A 14,587-nucleotide genomic window follows, 5' to 3' on the forward strand; every position below is an offset into this window, starting at 1 on the left:
GGTTTACTCCTCCTTGCCCTCCACTTTCTGTACCTACTTTCCTCAAAAGAGTGGGAATTGCTGCCTTGTTGGTTTCCCAGAGGGGAAACAGCACAAGCCTGTGAACGGCAGTTCAAGGGAAGGGAGCGTCTAACCTGGCCCTCACTGTGAGCTGCTAGAATGCAAAAATCCACATCAGAAAGCCTCAGAAGAGTCTGCAGTGGGTATGCCAGATCAAATAAAGCCTATCCTCGTGAGAAGAAGAAGACTAGATCTTGGATCATTGGGTGAGCTGAGTGTCGGCTCTAAAGGCAAGCTGGAGGTCTTTATCTGGCTGTTGCTCTGAGCAGGAGTGAGGGGTGCTTGGCAAGTATTTCTGACCTGGACATCTCCTTGGTGCCAATGGGAGGGATGGTGCATTATCATCCTTCGACTCACAGCAGGCAGGTGCTGGCCTGCAGCTCCAGGGTTTGGTGCTGCAGGACCCTCTCAGGTACTCTGATGGAAAATCGAGCTGCAAGAGGATGCCTGTGATTTTTAATGTGGTTTCTTAAGAAACATCCATAACACAGAGAGGCTTTGATCTTTAGATATTTTCTGCAATATTACAGGACATGCCTATAATGTGTGATGTAGCTGTACTTTTGAAAGTTTCTCTGAATAGTGCTTTCACTCACTTCCAATACACAAATGCAGAGTTTGCATATGCACATGATAGAACTGCCTATTACTTTTGCCGTGTTTTTTTTTAAAAAAAAAAAGATGTAAACTTTCCACAGTGTTGTTGTACTTTATTCTTATTAACTTTCTTACCACTGACCAGAAGGATAGGCGTAGTTACGTTTGTTTTCTATTTCTGTTTTACAGTTCTTGTTATGACAGCAGTTACTTTCACTTCTGCAATAAAGCAAAATGCATCTGATATTACATGTCTGCTTATCAGCCAGAAGGATGAAGGTCCAGGAACACCACAGTCATCACTATCTCCTAAGGTAATCCAACAGAGAATGAGTTGCTTATAAAATATTCCTGTTCATTCAAGGAATCCCTTCCCAGAAGTTTACAACACCCTAAACCTTTAGCCTTTAGGGGTGTCACAGTCAAAATAACCATAGTTAGGTCAGCTGCAACTACAGAATGACAGGAGGAAATATGTATCATCATTCATACTTTGAAACTATAAATAGATAAGCACTAGTTTTCTTTAAACCTGTTTTTTTTTTTAATTGCTGCTTTGATACTGTCTCACATCAGCATGCCTGAATGTTGCCAAATATTGCTGGAATTTTATCAGTGTAAAAAACTGTGTGGCATTAAGGGAATGGACAAGGCTGTGATGTGAACCAGTGGTCAGACACAGCACAACTGAACCCCTGCCGTGTGTGTGTGTTCCACAGCTGCTGGGACCGGTGGGGAAGCTACATTGTCCTTTGCTCCTACCACCAAAGCCCATATATCTCTGCCTGGTCTTAATTTTGACTGATGTGCCAAAGCTGCATAGGGAATCAAATATGAATTTTTTTTCTTCTCTTCTGACTCAAAGTCTTGAAATGACAGAGGTGGTACAACTAGATTATAAAGAAGCTGAGACCTGAAATTTAAATATTTCCTGAGGATTGTTGTTTCAAGGCAGTCTTATGAAATCTTTCTCATTCCTGGGAAAATAAATCAATAATTCGGATAACAAAAGAAGGTGTATCAGTCAAAGCTGTGCTGTCCTTCTGTCAGACAAAGCAGAATGTGGCTGTTATGTCTTGATACTTCTCAGATCAAGAGAAGGGGTGTAGAAGGAGCAAGGAATAAGAAATATGCGGCCAACCACAGGGTGAGGCAGAAGATACGATGAATTCTGTCCTTTCATAAACTTACATCAAATAAATGTCACCGACCAAAGTAAAGGAGACATTTAGGGCTACTCTTCAAATGAATCTCTTTACTTGGCACCTTTTGCTGCAACAAAGCTTGAAGACTCATTAGTCCATTGGTGGTTTTCAGAATGACTGTGGAATGTTCTCTTTCTGTCTGCAGTTCTCCTTTAGTTCTACCTAGCAGTGAGGAAACAAAAGGCCTGAATGCACCCAGGCCAAATGTCTTCTACCTAGTACAGCCCCCGAGGATCAGCCTGGCCAGATGCTGCAATAAGAAGTGATGAGTCACTAAAAAAAGATTCATTCTGGCCCTACCTTTGCTTTGTGGTCATAAGCAGAAAGATTCCATTAGTCTTCTTCTGATTCTACATCAAAGGAAACAAAAATGAGAGTAAATAGTAGCCTATATCACTAAGGGAAATTACTCTGTTTCTGGCTAAAATTTTTCTGTGATATCTGTCTAAAGAGCAGAATTAACTAATTCAACAGAAATCCTATAGCGTTTCCTCATGCAGTAGAATTCAACATATTTATTAATAAGTTTGACAATAGAAATGAAAAAAAAACCAAACAAAATGAAGGTATGATGACTGTGTTATTTCAGTATGTTTTTTATCCGTATTTCGTCATTATGAGTCATTTATGAAAGCTTTTCCAGAAGATCATCCTTTTAAAATATTTGAATGCAAAAAAACCCAAATAAAGCTAATTGTTAATAACAATCTGTCCTCTTGCATTGCAGACATCTAATGTTTTGGAAGATCTTGAGTGTTATTTGAATTCTCAGGGAACAGAGAACATCTATGAGCCAACTAAAAATGTAGAAGTTAATGTGTTTGAAGATGTTGAATTAAGAGTGATAATGAACATTTCAGACATCATTTCATGCTTTTGGTTATTTAAAGAGAGCAAAGCTTGTAAACCTTCACTGAACTCAGAGAATCAGTAAGTCAAGGGATATACTGGATCGAAGAACCTTTAAGAGATCGTTTCTTTTAGGATGCAAATGGAGTATTTTCTGTGGCTGTATTTGCATTTGATTTCTTGTTATGCATTATCTTTATAAATTCTCTAATCTTTCCTAACTTTCGTCACTCAGCAGAATATTGTTAATTATCATTTAGACTCATATACGTATATGAATCTTAAAGTCAAGCGTAGTTTGAAATCAGATTGTTCTTTTCATTTGTATGGCATTGTGCATGGGGGGCTCCAGGGACTTTCTGATAGTCAGCAATTTGAGATTTGCTGTGCTCACGTGACACAAATACCACGTCAAAGAAACCGAGGCAAGGAGAATATGGGACTTGTTAGTGTCACACTGCAGATCAGGAACCCACCAGATACAGCACCCTCATTCCCACAAGCAGGCTTGGGCTGGAACCTGAGGCTGGATTGTTGCCTCCCCCTGCAAAATGTGTGGGATGGGATTGTAGGTAAAGCATTTGCCTGTGGACCTCCTCAGCTGTCCTAAGCTCAAGAAGTCCATCCTTCCTAATGCTCAATGTTAAGGGTGTGCCTGGGTATCCGTGGTTCTAAGTTCCTATGTGCTGCTCATGTAGGATGAATAACAGTTCAGATTGAAGTATACTATGCAAATAATGAATACTGGTATCTCTGAAATGGTTTTGCAAGAGCTAACATTTTGTTATGTCTGCTACATATCACCTTCTAGATAACAAGTACAGCTTTATTTTTGGTTTTACAGATATGTTACATCTTTGGCTTTTTCTCAAATAAAAGAAACCCAAGCTGGAAAATATGCCCTCTCAGTCATAAGTAAAACTGGCAATTACACAGTAGTTATGCCTGTTCTCATCCGAAGTAAGTATATCTCAGATGAAAGGGGTCAATCTCTCAATAGGTTCAAGAGGAGAAGCTCAAGGTCAGTCAAAGCAATGAGTCTCTCACAAAGGGCATTTCAAGTGTCTTCCTAGGTTTGCATGGGACTCAGAGCTGTCATCAGAGACTGATGTCAAAACCACAGACTGTGTCAGAGTCAGCTTTCACTAGTCGATAAACCATGCAAATGAACAAATGAAGGTGCAAATGTGGTGCAGTCCTCTTCTCCCCTATGAAAGATTCCCCTCTGTGCCAACAGGGGCAAATCAAAGGTGTTTTTTGTGTGCTCTCAAAGGTTAGCATGCATTTTAGCTTATTTATTTTTGGTGTTGCCAGCTGGGCTGCTATCTGGACCAGATCAGGAGTCCCTTTTCTTTTTCTGGTCTCTCCAAAGTCATGTTCTGTCCCACTCAGCCACTTCTCCGCCTGTGCCTGCCGCTGGGTCTCTGCACTTCCCACACAGCTTTTCCTTTCACAATTCTGTGGGCAGCAAGAGGCACGACTGAGGGAAGGGGGAAGACAAGGTGCCAGCCTTTATTTGTTTATTGAGTTTTAAGTTAAAATGCATTGCTACTGCAGCTGCTCAGCACTTTTAACTGCTGCTAAATGTTCATGACAAAAAACATGCGAGGTGCAACTTTTTGAAAGTCTCACTGTGGGAGCAAAGTAGATTGAATTTTCTCAAGGGCGACGCAAGAGACATCTTTGATGCAAAGGCAACTGCTGCAACGAAGTTCAAGCTTCTTTTTCTAAGCAGGGGTTTACAAGAACATCTGAAAAAAAAAGACCCACATTAACATGTCTGATTTTTTAAAAGAAGTGAAATACCATATTATTTCTTCTGGGAAGGGCCAAGTTTAAAGATAAAATCAAAAATTAAAAGAAATACAAAAATAAATTTCAAAGAAAAACCAAAACATCAATCCAAACAGCTAAGACTGTAAAATTTAGCACCAAGCCCTTCTAGAGACAGGTGTAATAATATGCATAATTTCTTGCCTTGTTTTTAATAAACTGTAACTAATCAACTTTTTTTTATTCCTTCTTTATTTGTTTTCAAAGTATTTCCTCTGTTTGATTTTTTTTTTCTCTCTCAGGTGTCATAAGGGTTACCTCTGGCCTTCCTTGATTTATTTGAAGGCCTATTGCATGTCTGAATTATAATTCTAACAGCTTCATTGAGGGAACAGGGTATTAAGTCTTTAATTATAAATCACCTTCCCTTCCATATCAATTAGGCTTTATAGGTAAAGAATGTTATTACACGTGCAAGAAAGAGCAGTTTGAAACAGTTATGACAAAGATCTTTTCAGTATCAATTGCTTAAATTACATTTTCTTTGCTCCTGTGAATCTAATGTCATAATTACATTTCTCATAAAACCCTCCAGGCTAGATGTGAACCCTTCAGCTGAGATGTGAATCTCTATAGGTGAAAAAAGCCTTCCAGATCTGGCATGGAAGAGATAAATGAAGAAAGAAATTAAAAAGCCAGAAGTATTAATTTCATCTTAGTATGTCACCTTGCAGGCAATGAAAGTATTGCTTTAAAGAAAATGTCTCCTTTCTATGTGGAAACTGTAATTTCATTTTATGATGACCTAAAACCAGATTCAGTGATTTCATTTTGAGTCAGATCTGTAGCAGTTTTAATATATATTACATTTCTGTGCTTAGTCCAAGTCTGCGCCTGACAGTTTCAGGGGACTGGAAGTTGTCTAGGAACCTTATCTCCCTGGGTTACAGATATAGGGCAGAGAAATCAGCCAGTTATCAAAAGTCATTATCACCCATTGTTTTTCCTGCCTGTATCTGATCTGACTGAGTAGTATGCAATAATTCCATTTTCTGTCCAGACTTTGTATTCTTAACAGATACTCCACCAAAGGCCACCGGCTTATATCTGTGCTCCTTCCCAGTGAAAGGAATAGAAAGCACAGCAAATTAACACATTTCAGTATCAAGCTCAGGATTATCCTCTGGTGTATAGAGGCAGGCCTTTGATACAGGGGAAGCTGTGCATTTAGCAATCAAGACTGAAAAGCTCAGAGACCAACCCATGATATCCCTAGGGCAGAATTGTGTTCTATTCCCTCAGTGTTTGAAATATCTTGAAAGAAATTACAGCTTTATAACTTCATGTACTGTGAAATGAGCTAAACAGTGTCTCCAAATGATGTCAGCATTCCTAAATGTTTGCATGATTTTTGACAGAGAAACCAGGCAAACCCTATTTCAGGAAAAGGGAAAATTTGGATGCTATCGAGTGTATATCTGAGAGCTACCCCCAGCCCTCTGTGGAGTGGGTATTTTGCAAAACACCTGAAAAGAGGTATGTGTATGCTTATATGCATGTTAAGGCTCTAGACTGAAGGTTTACCATCTTCTAAAGGAGAAGGGGGAGACTCTGTACTGCTTAGTGTGCATAGGGAGCTGGGAAGATAACTGAAGGAGAGCTTCTGGGTCAGAATTTTTGGAGATGAACTCTACTAGGTTGTACACCCTTCTGCTGGTTCAAAACCTGTGTCTGCATAATCCACTTTTGAAGTGCTGCAACATACTTTTCTACAAATTTTGGCTCTTGTGATCTGTTGGAAACTTTCAGCTCTTCACTTGAAAGAAGCTATTCCAGATTTAGTATTTAGATGTCACCAGAGCAAATCAAAGCTATACCATTTCCCTCTAGTTTGTCACCTTTTTATTTTAAACATGAATGTATTACAGCTGGGAGGATGTTTCATGGGATCATAATTTTACAAGCTTTTTTTTTCCATTCTATTAATATGTAACATTAATTCTGCTAAAAGAAGGAATAATATCTTTCTCTGTGGTGTGACCATTTGAGATCTGTGTCTCATAACGGCCACTGGATTTACAGCCACTCCCACCACTAGGAACTGAGAGATGTGTGAAAGCTCAGCCTCAATGATTTCAACCTTCTCCAGATTTCAGTCACAGCATTACCTGCCTATGAGCCAATCTGAGCATATTCAGGTCATTTCAGCTCATATTTCTGCCTAGGCTGTGAAATTTTTATTTTCTTATCTTCACCTTTCCTGCTTCCTTTTTTATTCAGCTACGTAGAATCCAGTTTTCCCACTATTGTTTGCATATTCTTATGGCTTGAAGATTTATCAGATTTATTTGCTTGAGATTAACCAAATGAATCAATGAATAATTGTCATTGTAATTGCAGTTGCCCTGATAAAATGCATGAAGAAAGTGGGGAAATAGATGGCATACAGAAGGTGCACCGTGAATCTTTCCAAACTTACATATGGTGCTGTGCAGTTAATGACCTGGGCAGAGAATGTACAAGCCTCTTTACAATAGGTAACTTCCCTCCAAGGTTTGCTTACACACAAGCTGGATCCTGCTGCTAAAGTTAGTTGCATTACTTATCTGAGTAAGCTTTCTGGGCTAAGATTACTTGTTTGTAACCAGTGGAACAAATCTAGCAGTGAATATGATTGCCCTGTCTCATGTTTAAAACCTAAATTTCAAAAACTATTTGTGCTGTCTAAAAAATGTTGTGTCCTTCTACATTTTCTAAGCATCTATTATCTTTTTCTGCATGCTTTTAGGACTGTGCTACTGTGAAATTCTCCTCAAGATATTCTTTTTATTTGTAAATAACTATGTTTTTATATAGATTAAGGTTAGTTTGTCTGTTTTATTAATTAAACCTGATCTGAGCTAAGCTCTGTGCAGAACTGTGCTCTATAGATATCTTGTAAATTATGGCAAAATTTGGTTTAAGACATCTAAATCCATCAAATTTACTAATTTCATGATTAATGAGTAATTTTCCTGAATACTAATTATCATTAAAGGTAATAATGGATGTCTATACAGTGTTCATGAAAAAAGGTTGATCTAGCTATTTTTCCAGGCAAAAGGATAGTTGCTCCAGTGACTATGCTTTGATTTTGTAGATTTAAATGAAAGACAAGCAGCACCTTTACCTGAATTACTTGTTAAAGTCGGGGAACCGTTGCTGATCAGATGCAGAGCCGTTTACCATAATTATAAATTTGGAATAAAATTATCTTTTGAGAACAAAGAAGTTGAGCAGGTAAAAAGACAAGGCATGTTTTAAAATAGGTAATATTTAGCACTATCAACTGATTAAACGAGAATCTCTGTTGAAAACTAGGACCGCCAGTTTGAAGGATTAGAATATCAACCAAATGGCTCGGCAATTCGGACCCAGTATGCATTTACTTCAGCGGCAGGAAGAAGCGATAGTGGACATTATACCTGTTCTTCTACAGTTCATCGAAATCAAACTGCTTTGGTTACAGTTTTAGGTAATTCTTCCAGTGTTATTCTTGTCCCTCAGCTGGTTACTTTCCTTCATTTTCTATGCAGCAGTTCTTTGGTTGCAGGTATCCAGCACATGTTTATAGTTCCTTTTCTAAGGAAGAAGTCTGCTTGCACTTTCTGGCAGTCCAGGAAAGCCAGAGATTAATCTGAACTGAGCTAACTGGTGCTTGGAGATAATTAACCTTTTCTTTATATTGCTTTTCAAATAATTTCCGTTAAAAGACAGTGCTTTTACAAGCGAAATGAAATGGCACTGGTTAGAGTTATAGTCTACGTGACTACATGTCTGCATGGTCTGGAACAACTAGTGACTGGTTTCAACTAATATGAGAAAGAAATGTCCTGCTGTGTGGGTTTTTATAAGCTGCAGCCATGACCTCAGCCTCCTTCTCAGCCCTTACTCCTCCTACTCTATCTCCCTTCGCTCATGTAAGGCACCTCCATCCCACTTTTGCTGCACCTTCAGAGCCTAGGAAGTAAGGCAGAGGTTCTCATGTCCTTTGTTCTGCTGTTTTGTATAGTCCTTTCAGGTGCTTATTGCTGTTACACAGGAAAAAAGGAATAGAAAACCTGCACAAAGCCCAACCTGGGTCTGCCAGGAAGGAATCAAAGAGTTGGAAGGCTCTTTGTGGTGGAGTCTCCCACTCAAAACCCAGAATAAATGAGACATTTTGTCTTATGGTTGGGGAGTGACTGACAATTGACCGTTTGAATTTGTCTTTTTTTTTTTTATGGGAAAGTAAATCTGGGGAAGAATTTTAGCTCCAAAAGCTGTGGAACAAGTACCAGAAAAGTAATAGAAACTTTTGTGTTACCGGAGAATGTAAGCCCAGAGAGGTGATGATTAGCAAGTGCTGACAGAGCTGGCCAACCCCTGCAGAAGTGATGCTGCAGCTGTGATGGGTCTGAAGGAAAACCTGAAACTTTAGAGACAACTACTCTCCAGTGTTATTGTTTGTTCTGCAGGTGTCCTGCATTGCAGGCACTGAAAGGAACCATCCTCCTAACACCAAGCTACACAAGGCCTGTAAACTTAGAAAAGTGAAAGCACATCAAAGGAAACTTCATTGTATTTAACCAACACGTTGATTTAAAAGCCAGCAGTGTTGAATTCAGTCCAGAACAGCCTCAGCAGCAAACCTTGTTTCCCAGATGGAAATAATAAGGAAATAGATGTAAGTCTGGAAATAAGGCATAAAAAGGAAAGCTGTAGTTAGGACCCTGCTGCTGAAGTAGGCACTGGGAGTAGTTTTCTGACTGGCATGTCTGGAATTGGAGTCTGAGATCCCTGAGAACAAGGCTCTCAGAAGCACCTATCGCTCGTTTGACCTTACATGTAGCTGCTCTCAGTTCACAACACCTAAGCAAGAAATGGTAGGAAGTGAGAACACTTACCCCGTCTCTTTCAAAATTACTTTCCCAGTACAATATCCTCTTTTCAGCTTCTGCCCACTACCGAGCAAGAAGTTCTGTCATTATTTACAGTAACCAAGTATGATACCTGGGAATTTTTTGTACTCACATCTTATTAGTAAACAGGAAGATAGGGGTGAGGGAGTAATGTAGAGGTCGGGAAAGATTCTCTTCTTTCTCGATGCTAGTGCACAGTTCAGAAATAGTGGCTTTTTGGATCCATGAACTATCAGGTGTGAGTATGAGTCATATTAACAGGGGATATTTGTCACTGGAAGGCTGTATGTCTAAGTGGGGTATTATTTGATGGGGTTACACCAAGCTATGATGACTGTCTGTACCCTTCTTAATACCCCTTATGTCAACAAAATTTCTGAGGCCTCATTGGCTTTGCTCATGAAAAAATCTCTTTGTTTACTTACATGGTGGATTAAAGTGAGTGGATGTTGTCATGCTTAGCTAACAGCCATGCTTCTCTCTAACAGGTTATACAGGAATATCCTGTGCTTATGATCCACCCCAGCCTTTATCTTACTGTAGTAATGACAACCATTGTTGGTGTAAATTTGTGCTAGCATTCCAGGTTCAGTTTTAGCAGTGATATCGATACCAATTTCACTCAGTCGTCCATGTCATAGAGCAGAAATTTCTGAAACTACCCGTGTCTTATCTTTAAATCATCACTGTACATAAGTCAGCACCTACAGCTACACCAGGAATGGATGCGATGTAACTTTACCAATAGAAAATTGATTTGGTTGACTTATATTGCACTGCCCAGGGACTTGAGTTAGCATAACTACATTGATGGGTGGTCTAATCTAATGTAGCGAGAAAGCTCTAGTTTGCCTTTTGTTCATTGATTCTTCACCAGCTTATCCCATCTTGTGTAACTGGTTCAGGTCAGGCAGGGTGACTGGACCACTTTAAAGCACAAAAGAGATCATGCCAGGAACTGCAGCTGCTAGTCTTTTTGTTTCTGCATTTCTAATGTTCAATTTCCACTGGTGCTATAAAGAATTTTTAGCACTACACAATTTTACTTCAGGAATATGCAAGCTATTTTGCAACATGTTTTAGGTTTAAAGTGACAAACAAACAAATATGATAAATACAGAGATTTGAAAGCTTTGATTCCAGTCTCAAGAATTTCATCTCACTTTTCTGTCATGAAACAATAATAATGTTCACTGTTTCTCTGGCAGAAAGACACTTAAATCTGCCCAAAAAATGATAAGCCAAGTAATAATGTGTTATTTTCTTTCTCCTTCAGGAAAAAAAGCTACTTTTTCTGAGTTGTTTTCCAGAGAAATGGCATACCCTGCTCCAAGGTCCTTGTGTGCACTCTGAAGAAAGCCTTTACTCTTGGCTGATTGTATTGTTAACAGTGCGCTCAGAGATGACCTTGTCCCTGGAAAGATGAGGTCTGAAAGATCATTCAAAGGATGAAGGTCCAATTTATAAAACTAATAGGCCTTTAATATCAAAAAGTAGGAGAACATCCATGAAAGGAATTGCTTCTTGTTTCAAAGTTCTGATGTGGTTTATACAAGAGGTTCCAGATTTTTAAAACAGTAAGCTAGATAGAAATAAAACATGCCAAGCAGCATATAGGATTACGACCAGAAGAAAAACACTCAAAAGGAAAAAAACAGTCCAGTAGTATTTCTGCAGTGCAATTTTTCACCATGTGGCTGATTAAACAAGTTTCCAGAGGCTGTGGAGTCTAATTCCTTGGAGACAACCCACACTCAGCAGGACACAGTTGTGAGCAACCTCATCTAGCTGGACTTGCTCTGAGCAGGAGCTGAACTAGACATCTCTAGAGTTCTCTTCCACTGATGTCTTTAGGACAGCATCCTCCCACCAATTTCTGTAGTTCCGTGTCTTTAGGTGGGATTCTTTTCACTTCACGAGACAGCTAACCCCAGCAACGACTAAGGTTCTTTCACCTGACAGTGTCAAGTGACAGATATTTCCAGAGAACACTTCAGTACATGTTTTTTTATCTTCTGTTTTAAGATGGGATGTACCTGGACATTCCTGTCTCATTCCACTGTGTGTATCGGAAGTCCAAACAAGCATCTCATGCGGGTCACTGGACTGCAGACAGCTCCATTAGCTGAAATTAATCCCACCTGAGCAGGACAAGTCTTCAAAACATTTTTTCAGATTGCTATTTTCTTGCATAAAATATGTCTAATTTAGATGGAGAAATAAAGGAAGAGCTTCAAGACTCACTTGCAAAATCTTCAGCTCATTTCAAGGAAGGAGGAACAACTGATGGTGGTGCCATCTGGCTTCGTTCCCTGTTGGAGGAAAGCCAGGAGGTGCAGCTGTTAACACCTGGAACACACACATAAAACAAACCAAATAAGTAACAGTGTTGTTGGTCCTGTGGCTCTGTAGGGCAGATGGGGGAGAAAGGCTGGACCATTTTGGAAGGGCTCTGATCTAACTAAATATACAGCTTTAGCAGGCCCACATCATTTGTCTGTAGCTAAACACAGTGAGATCATTTCGATACAATTTTGAAGCATTATCTTCTTTTGATTAACAGGAGGCTTTTTGTGATGTAACGTAGTGCTTTTTTTTGTTTGTCACAACCAAAATGAAAAACAGATGGTAAAATACCTTCATTAAGCAGTCCACCATTTGTAGTATAATATCAATATTTTCAATATTTTCTTTTTCATTTTTTTTTTCAGAAAAAGGATTTATAAACATAACAAACTCTAAAGAAGATTTTGAAATTGGTGAGGAAGAGTTTTGCTTTGAAGTTAACTTCACGGCATATCCACCAGTTAGATGCGTGTGGCTGTTTTTACAAAAGACTTTCCCATGTAAGCAAAGTTACAGTGTGGATGGATACAGGTATATTTTTGGTATAATTTCACGTTTCCTCTTTATCATAGAATCACAGAAAAGTTTGGGTTGGAAGGGACCTTAAAGGCCATAGAATCATAGAATAGCTAGGGTTGGAAGGGAAATTAAAGATGATCTAGTTCCAACCCCCCTGCCATGGACAGGGATGTCCCACTAGATCAGGTTACCCAAAGCCCCATCCAACCTGGCCTTGAATACCTCCAGGGATGGGGCATCCACAACTTCCCTTGGCAACCTGTTCCAATGTCCCACCATTCTCATGGTGAAGAAATTCTTCCTTTTATCAAGCCCAAATTGCCCCTTTCCAGCTTATACCTGTTCCCCCTCATCCTATCACCACAAAGCTTTATGAATAGTCCGTCTCCAGCTTGTAGTCCCTTGCAGGTACTGGAAGGTCACTATAAGATCTCCTTGGAGCCTTCTCTTCTCCAGGCTGAACAACCCCAACTCTCTCAGCCTGTCCTCTTACGGAAGGTGCTGCAGCCTTCTGATCATCTTTGTAGCCTCCTCTGGACCCATTCCAAGAGTTCCATATTTTCTTACATTGATTCCAGAACGGGACACAATAATCCAGGTGAGGGCTCATAAGAAAGGAACAGAGGGGCAGAATCATTTCCCTCAACCTGCTAGCCATGCTTCTTTTGATGTAGCCCAGGATACGGTTTGGCCTTTTGGGCTGCGAGTGGACATTGCCAGCTCTCGGCCTTGTTGAACCTCATGAGGTTCTCACAGACCCACTTCTCCAGTCTATCCAGGTCCCTCTGACATCCCGTCCATCCAGTGTGGCAACTGCTCCACTCAGCTTGGTGTCATCTGCAAACTTGTGGTGGGTGCACTCAATCTCACTGTCAATATCATTGATAAAGATGTTAAACAGCACTGGTCCCAGTACGGACCCCTGAGGGACACCACTTGTCATGGATCTCCATCTGGGTTTGAGCCATTGACCACTACTCTTTGAATATGACCATCCAAACAGTTTCTTATTCACCGAACAGTCCACCCATCAAACCCACATCTCTCCAATGTAGAGAGGAGGATGTTGTGGGGGACCGTGTCAAAGGCTTTACAGAAGTCCAGATAGATCATGTCTGTTGGTTTACCCATGTCCACTATATCGGTTACCCTGTCATAGAAAGCCACTAGGTTGGTCATACAGGACTTGCCCCTGGTGAAGCCGTGCTGGCTGCCATTCATCACCTCCATGTCTTCCATGTGCTTTAGCATAGCTTCTAGGAGGATCTGTTCCATGATCTTCCCAGGCACAGAGGTGAGGCTGACAGGTTGGTAGTTCTCAGGGCTGTTTTTTCTACCCTTTTTAAAATGGACATAATGTTGCTCTTCTTTCAGTCACCAGGGACTTCTCCTGACTGTCATGACTTTTCAAATATCGTGGAGAGTGGCTTAGCAACCACATCTGCCAATTCCCTCAGGACTCTGGGATGCATCTCATCAGGTTCCTCAGGTGGTCATGAACCTGATCCTCCTCTGCAGTGGGAGGGGGGTTACCCCCTGGTCACTATCTTGTTGTCCCATGACCCAGGAGGGGTGAGGAGAGTAGTTATCAGTGAAGACTGAGGCAAAAAGGTTGTTCAGTACCACAGCCTTCTCCTTTTCTGTTGATACATGATTGCCATTCCCAACCATCAATGAGGGTACTTTCTCTTTGACCTTCCTCTTTTGATTGACATACCTGTAGAAGCCCTTCTTGTTAGTCTTTACTTCCCTTGCCAAGTTCAGCTCCAGCTGCACCTTGGTCTTCCTGACTTCATCCCTACACAACCGGGCAGCATCCCTATACACGTCCCAGGTTCCCTGTCCCTGCTTGCACTGCCTGTGCAGTTCACTCTTCTTCTTCAGTTTAACCATCAGGTCTCAACTCAGCCACATTGGTCTCTTCCCTTTCCTGCCTGATTTTCTACATATGGGGACTGAGAGCTCTTGCGCTTTATGGAAAGCATCCTTGAATGTTTTCTAGCTCTGTTCTGCTCCCTTGTCTCAGAGGACCACGTCCCAAGGGATCCTACTGAGTAACTCCTTGAAGAGCTGGAAGTCTTCCTGAAATTTAGCGTCCAGACTATACTCCTCACCTGTCCTATACGCCTCTGGACCTTGAACTCCACCAATGCATGATCACTGCAGCCCAGGCTGCCTCGAATCCTAATATCACTGATGAGTTCACTTGTATTGGTGACCATAAGGTCCAGTGTTGCATCTCCTCAGGTGGGGGTCTCTCTCAGCTAGACTAAGAAGTTATCCTCAATGCACTCCAGG

General features: G+C 40.6%; 2 protein-coding genes across 2 annotated transcripts in view; both read left to right on the forward strand.

Moving 5' to 3' along the window:
- Positions 1-14,587, forward strand: part of FLT3 (fms related receptor tyrosine kinase 3) — a 45,591-nt gene that overhangs the window by 13,412 nt on the left and 17,592 nt on the right. The window contains exons 2-9 of the mRNA XM_069883137.1: positions 847-971; positions 2,590-2,792; positions 3,556-3,671; positions 5,903-6,020; positions 6,885-7,021; positions 7,624-7,763; positions 7,845-7,998; positions 12,136-12,301. Coding sequence (XP_069739238.1) covers positions 847-971; positions 2,590-2,792; positions 3,556-3,671; positions 5,903-6,020; positions 6,885-7,021; positions 7,624-7,763; positions 7,845-7,998; positions 12,136-12,301 — 1,159 coding nt within the window. The remainder of the gene's footprint in view (positions 1-846; positions 972-2,589; positions 2,793-3,555; positions 3,672-5,902; positions 6,021-6,884; positions 7,022-7,623; positions 7,764-7,844; positions 7,999-12,135; positions 12,302-14,587) is intronic.
- The window catches only part of MTIF3 (mitochondrial translational initiation factor 3), a 280,029-nt gene continuing 279,275 nt past the window's right edge, over positions 13,834-14,587 (forward strand). Inside the window, exon 1 of the mRNA XM_069883085.1 lies at positions 13,834-13,968. The gene's annotated coding sequence lies outside the window, so the exon portion shown is untranslated. The remainder of the gene's footprint in view (positions 13,969-14,587) is intronic.

This window comes from Phaenicophaeus curvirostris, chromosome 1 (assembly GCF_032191515.1).
Source record: "Phaenicophaeus curvirostris isolate KB17595 chromosome 1, BPBGC_Pcur_1.0, whole genome shotgun sequence".
NCBI lineage: Eukaryota > Metazoa > Chordata > Aves > Cuculiformes > Cuculidae > Phaenicophaeus > Phaenicophaeus curvirostris.